Source organism: Triticum aestivum, chromosome 4B (assembly GCF_018294505.1).
Source record: "Triticum aestivum cultivar Chinese Spring chromosome 4B, IWGSC CS RefSeq v2.1, whole genome shotgun sequence".
NCBI classification, from domain to species: domain Eukaryota; kingdom Viridiplantae; phylum Streptophyta; class Magnoliopsida; order Poales; family Poaceae; genus Triticum; species Triticum aestivum.
Window position 1 is genome coordinate 609,109,083 of NC_057804.1, and position 7,222 is coordinate 609,116,304.

The following is a 7,222-nucleotide window of genomic DNA, read 5'->3' on the forward strand; positions in this document are numbered from 1 at the left end:
GGCCTGACCTATACACCCTACCTAAGGTCACTATCCTAGAAGCAAAGAATCTCAAGAGACAACAAAGGGTACCTAGGAAAGGTGTCGAGTGCAATCCACTCGACCAACTAACCACTCGGATACCTCTCCTTCCCGAAGTCACACGACCAGTCAACCACTCGACCATACAAGTCACTCAGAACAACAACGTGCGAGCATTCACTCCGTAGTCTTTAAGGTCATTAAAGGCACTTAAGACTGGCGTTACCAGTAACGCCTCAGTCTTTATGTACATTCAATCCTCTGTAATGGGAGATGGCTGGGGTCCCGGCGAACTCTATATAAGCCATCCACCTCTTCTGGGACAAGGGTTCGCACCCCCTGTAACACACACACATACTCATAATCCAGTCGACCGCCTCCGGGCACCGAGACGTAGGGCTTTTACCTCCTCCAAGAGGGGTCTGAACTCATAAACACTTGCGTACAACCTTGCCGTAGCTAGGACCTTGCCTCTCCATACGTACCCCATATTCTTATTGTCAGACTTAGTACCACGACAGGCAGAGCTTCAACGGACGTCGTAATTTGGCATACTTCTAAACCTACCTCTGTATCTACTTTAACCTCGGCTTTGCTTAGTTTGGACGCCATAACACATCCAAAGCGCTATGCATGTTCGCTTCTTAGGCTGGTCGTAATAGGAGTACCATAGGTAGTATCATGCATGACAACTAAGCAATTTTGATGAGGTGGCATAGAATTAAATAAGAAAGAGAGGCTTGAGTATCATATCATGATACCGTATCATATAAAATGATGTGCAATTTTGTTTAATAAATGACAATAAATGTTGTCTTATATGATATCAACATATGAGACCATGCATTACGGATATAGTATTATACACTAGTATCATATGCATGATACTACTATATGATACTCTCATTACAACCCGCCTTAGCAGTTTGGGCTGCAGGGATGGGTTGCCCCCACGTGGCCACGTACTAAACCAACCGACCGAGCTAGTACTGCTTGGTGGCTTAATCATGACATTGCACTCAAGAATATCGTCTTCGTTTGGACCATTACGATGTGAGCTCCCGAGTGTCTACGCCCTAGCTTGGAGCGTCCACTGATTGCTAGTACATTTGAGTTGCCCGGTTGAAAAGACGGCTGGGCTATCATGCTCACAACCAAGCTCATGAATCCATCAACAAGCCTCAAGTCTAACCGCACAAGGGAAGATTTTTTTTAATTCAAGTAATATGAATGCCCTTATAATTGTGCACTATGACCGTGTTTCGGGCTTATCGATTTAATGACGGACTTTTCCTGTACCTTTCTTCTACAAAAAATGTGCCTACAAGCCTCGCCACATAGATGCAGTCGGTATTACCAAAAGAGACTTAAGAACGTATCATTAGGCTGCATAAAGATGTTTACGACTACCAGTTGGAGCTCAGAAGAGAATTTATTTGATGCGTGATTTCTATTTGAATATCTGCATCCCTAATCATGGGAATGTATTGGAGTACAATAGTGTGACCATATGGCATTACAATGTGAAGCGGGTTTTTCGAGCAATTTTTTTGTGGAGCTTACAGGGTTACTTATTTCATCACCAAACTTCACACATGTGTAATATACATCCGTATTTAACATGTAAAAAATCAGAATTTTTTTAGACTTCAAAATACTCCCTCCTTTCCGGTTTATTGGTCTTATCTCAAGAAAAAATTATAAATCTCAATTATACTAGTTACCATCACATGCTCAGATTTCAAGGTGCACTAAATCACTGCTTGCACGGATCAAGAAAAAACTCACCAATGCATGTAAAAGTTTTTCGTCATTTAGTCGTCATGTATGCATGCATTTTAATTAATGTATCAATAAACACAACTTTTTGAGAAAAAGAGGACACTAATTAAGTATTTTTGCAAACTACGAAGTGTATCCCACCACTCACCATCTATCTTGATTGGAGAGATTTTTAAATTGAGCCCTATAAACCGGAAAGGAGGGAGTACCATTATGAGACTATTCAAAATATAGTGCTCACTGGAGCACATGCACCAAAGTAATTTTTTGATGTACAAAAGCAATATATGATTAGTACTGAGTGAAAATTAGGCCGGAGAGGGAACATAGATGACTATAGGCTCGCAAAGGTGCGGCTCTACAAAGAGTCAAAGCTCTAGATACGTTCCCGAATCTTCTCTTATTGATTTAGGGATTACTTTATTAATTTTAACATGAAACATTATGTAAGATGTTTGTACGCAGTTTTGACTCTTGATAAAATGCATGGCCGCTAAGTTAGAAAATAAGAAGGAAAATTTAGGTCTGTGTCACTATCCATTTCCCATCTTCGATGTCTTCCACTTAAATTTACTAAAACTGTGGCTTGTGATACTAACTGTTGCGAAGAAATTAGCCACAAGCCCCATCTCGCCATCTCCATGAATCACCCACAGGTCATCCCTCGTTGTGGTCTCCTTAATCATGTGCCACCATGCATATTCGCTCCTTAGTTGGGGCTGCCCGAATGGGTGGTTCCCACATTCAAAACCAATCAACCGAGCCAGTAGTAATAGTTGGCTTAATCATGATATAGCACTAAATTTAACCTCTTCATTTGGACCATTAAGATGTGAGCTTTCCCATCGAAACAAACCCCAAGTGTCTATGTCCTAGCTTGGGGTGTCTACTGATTGTTACATATGAATTACCTGGTTGAAAAGATTGTTGCACTATCATGCTCACAAGCCAAGCTCATGAATCCATCAACAAGCCATAAGTCTAACTACACAAGGGGAATGGAATTTTTGTTTTGATAGTATTGATGTCTTAATTGTACACTATGGTCATGTTTCGGGGTTCATATATTTAAAGTCGGGTGCTTCGGGTGCCTTTGTTCCAGAAAAATGTGCTTATAAGCCTCGCCACATAGATATTCTCAGTATTAAAAAAGAGATTTCAAAACGTATAATTAGGGTGCGTTGAGATGTTTACAGTTGCGGGCAGGGAGCCCAGGAGAGGATTTATTTGATGCATATTTTCTATTGGAGTATGTGCACCCCTATACATAGGAATATACTGTACAATAGTGTGACCCTATGGCATCTACAAAGCTATATAGGATTAGTATTATTATATAGTAAGAAAAAGGCCGTAGCGGAAACATAGATGACTATTTCTGTGTGCAAAGGTGTGGCTCTACAAAGAGCCAAAGTTCTACATACATTCCCAAACTCTTATTGATATAGGGATTACTTTATTAATTTGGGCATGAAACATTATATAAGCTGTTTGTAGGGTCAACTTTTGATAAAATGCATGGTTGAAAAAACTCATCAGTTGTATTCTTTCTTCATATGTGTCCTTAATAGCCTTATTTTTCTCAGATTCAGGACAGACGTCAATATACGTCATATTGTATTAGAAGAAGAATGCGGAGATGACTCAAAGTTACAGAAGGCAAATCAGCTAAGATCTACAATGCTAGCGATCCAACAGCAAAATAAAGGAAAAAAATTAACTAACAAAAGAGAAGGAGTTAGGAAGGGTTAACACTCAATAATTGAGCTAATTGTCAGGAGCCCTACAGTGGAGATGTAGCCCCTTTAATATTATATATTTTCCAAAATTCAACCTGCTTCTTGAGTTTGACCAAGTTTATTGGGAGACATCAGCAAATAAATACAATATGATGTGATGTATCTAATGATATTTATTTTGTATCATAGATGTTAGATATTATTTTCTATAAACTTCGTCAAAATTAACCAAGCTTGGTTTCTGAAGAAAAAAATGTGCTGCATTTGGAATGAAGGGACTATCATTTAAATGTCCTATAAGTTACATGATACATATATTGAGGGTAAAGCTAATTGTTGCCAACTTTCTTGGAAATACTGAATTCGAACTCATCCATCTTTAATTGGACGTCGTCGATGACCAATTCATATTTTGCTCTAGGCCGAAAGTAGTAAGATATTTCAAATTTTCACTCCTAGGAAAAACATGCATGCTGGCTTAACACGCCTCATCCGACGAGCTTTACATATATGTTAAGAGTTTGTGAGGATCACATCTAGGTTTTAGCTTTCTACTTCCCTCAACCCTGCTTAGTTTATGGGAAATGAAATGGTATTTTCTCTATACACACATGAAATATTAATTAATTTTCTTGATAACTATGTCACCCATCGGAGTTTGAGCATAGCTCGTTGTATATGGTACTACTACACATGTGAGCATATATGTTCATTTATAACTAACTATTTGGGAACCTACTAACTATGATAACTATCAATTAAGAAAACCCTAGCCCTGGATCTTATAGACCATCAAAAAAGATAGAGACACTAGTTCTATATAAAAAAAAAGCAAAACATCCGATCGTCGATCTGACGGACCATCTTTTTATTAGTAGATTGCAACCATTAGATACATAATTGTACCTAGACATGTCGTGTTTGTTAGATCTACATAACAAACTCGCTAATAGTAGAATATGTTTGACCACCATAACCGTACCTAAACAGACCACATCCATCGATTGCATCCAAACATATCATAACCCATTAGATCTACATAATTTAATGTGAACATATCATAACACATTAATACATAATCATATCAAACCTATCACATCTAGATCTACATACGATTTTCAAAAAATCAATCTAAATAGCCAATACATAAAAAAAACTGCATTTGTTAGATCTTCATAACTGTACTTAGACAAAATTAATCAACTAATAGATCTTCATAACTATGTCTAAGTAAATAACAACCAATATATCACCGCAGTTGCATTAAGATATATCTCCAATGAAAATTATTTGTAAGTATCCATGTTAATTACTAGTGTGACTATACAGACAGAGAACTACAGACCTACATTAGCGAGTACAAGACGGAAGATCTAGTGGGCGGGCGTGCGAAATGCAGGTTTGTTTTATTGGTGTGCTCACAATTCCACACCGAATTGTTGTTTACTGAGAGAAAAAAGAATCGACCCTGTCAGTTTGTTCATAGATAAATGTTTCATAATTCTTTTTGGTTATTTATTATATATAAAATAAATGTCCAAGGCACAAATACTGTGTATTTTGCGTTCAGTGGTGTAATTAGGAGGCAAAAATGTCTGGCGAATACTCAACCTACTAGAGATGATGCACTTGGATTTGCGAGGGCCACCATGCTGGCTACATTCAAGAATGCATGTGACACACACTAACCATAATCTCTTCTAGGATTATATTTCCAAATCAAGTCATTGATATGTGCATGTTTTACATTCATTTTCTATACCTTAAAATTCACTAATATTTCGTTCAAATGTGGAAATTTCAGAGGACATTGGACTGTCTCTCTAAGTGGGTGTTGTAGTGCTCCTGCCAGCCAAATCAGTCACACAAGATGCTAGCTTCTCCTAGGGATCAACACTCGATCTCGTGTGGCAGCTTGACTGGTTGTATACGTGCAACTCACCTTTGTATATACGAACTAGCTGTTAAACTCAAGATCTCGCTGGCGCTCACAGTAACACAATAGACATTAATCAGGGATTACAAAAAATGTACACTCATGGAATATATATTTGAATCACTTGAAGAAGCTCAGCAAGCAAAGATAGAACAATAGAACTGGGAAAACAAGAAATCGAAACTTCGCGCCTTTCGAACGAATGAAAGTAAATTACCAAACGTTCTTTCTGGTCAAGGAATTTCATGAGAAAAAACTCAACTGAAAGAAGAACGTATGAATCCAACACACGCAGAGCTTGAAACAGGCAAGCATAGAAGCAGTTTCACAAGTACATATGTATCAGGAAAGAAAACCTTGGCATACCGAAACAGCGCGGATGTGCGAGGTCAACTAGCAAATCAGGGTGGGGAACTGGGCCGTGATCAAGAACACATGAGCAGATCGATCATAGCCTGAGAGCCAAGTCCACATCGTCGGCGGCGCCGTGCTCCGACGATGTCCTGCCACGCTCGCAGGCCTTCCCAACAGCGGCTGACTTCCACGGCTCGGTCCTTCTCGCCTTTCCATCCGCAGACCGGAAATCGCCGCCGCCTCTGCCGCCATACCCCGTCTGGCCCTCATCCTCCACTGCAGTAGGCGCACCGGCACCATCCGTGCGCGCTGCGGCGGCAATCAGCCGCCGGCGCTTGGCCACGCTGCGCTCGTGCTTGTGCGCGTTCTGGTGGCCGCCGAGCGCCTGCGAGCTGCGGAACTTACGGTCGCAGTGCGCGCAGAGGAAGAAGCCCTCGTCGGGACCCGGTGCAGCCGGGATGGGGAGGGTGAGTTCAAGGTTGAGCTCATCCTGCTCGCCGGTCGGCTGTTCCATTCTAGTTATGGACTTCTATCGCCTATGAGGCTGAAAGGTAGAGGGGCAGAGTAGAGAGTCGACCAGAACTTATTAGCTTGCTAAGCAAAGGATTAAATACACGGCTAGCACTGCGCAGAGAACGGTTGTTGCACAATTCAGCGGAGTCACGTGTGCGTTAATTTGCTTCTTCTTTTTTTGCTGGGGTTGGGCGTTAATTTGCTAACGGCTGTGGGCCTGTGGCAACGGAAGAGCACTTAAACATATGGGATGTCGGGGCCAGGCCTAATGCCAAAGTCTTTTTTAGCGACATCGGTACCCTCATGGTCGCCGGCACCCTTCCTCTCCGAGCCCAGCTCCTCACCTGGACGGCCCCCGGCCTCGCGGCCGAGGCCGCGAACAACAGCGGCGCCGCCTGCTCCTGATCTGGGAGCGCAAGTCGCCTGGAAGCCGGGTCAATCTCCACGCACAGCTGGCCGTCGCCGGCTCGCCCGTACGCCCTGTGGGGAATGCAAGTCCCACAGGCGCGCCGTCCGGTCGTCGCAGCGGGACGCCGTCATGGCGCCATCCCGCTAACCCCGGTGCCGATCCCGACCGAGTCGGTGCCCACTGGATGTCATCTCCGGCGACCTGGACCAGGATTTTCTCATCTCCGGCGACCGCACGCGGATCACGCTATCGCCATCGATATGCGCAAGGTTGGTTCTGGCTCATCCATCCTTGATTTCTCCCTGGTCCATTATTTTTTTGTGTTCCATGCGGGCTTCACCCCTAGTCGCTTCCCTTGTTTAATCGATTTGTTGAGCCTGTTCTACTACTTGTGCTGGATTTCCATCCTGATGCACCGTGTACTAGTTGATGTTACTGAAATTTTTAGGAACAATGACAACACGTACT

General features: G+C 42.2%; 1 protein-coding gene across 1 annotated transcript; it reads right to left on the bottom strand.

Moving 5' to 3' along the window:
• Positions 1 to 5,671: 5,671 nt before the first annotated feature.
• LOC123089384 (zinc finger protein 2-like) lies at positions 5,672 to 6,350 on the bottom strand. Its single transcript, XM_044511077.1, has one exon. The coding sequence runs from the start codon at positions 6,344 to 6,346 to the stop codon at positions 5,927 to 5,929; it is 420 nt and encodes a 139-aa protein (XP_044367012.1). The 5' UTR covers positions 6,347 to 6,350; the 3' UTR covers positions 5,672 to 5,926.
• Positions 6,351 to 7,222: the final 872 nt, after the last annotated feature.

What these genes read in the sequence shown, in the direction of transcription:
- LOC123089384 (XM_044511077.1), bottom strand. Translation starts at nt 6,346, where the DNA reads ATGGAACAGCCGACCGGCGAGCAGGATGAGCTCAACCTTGAACTCACC.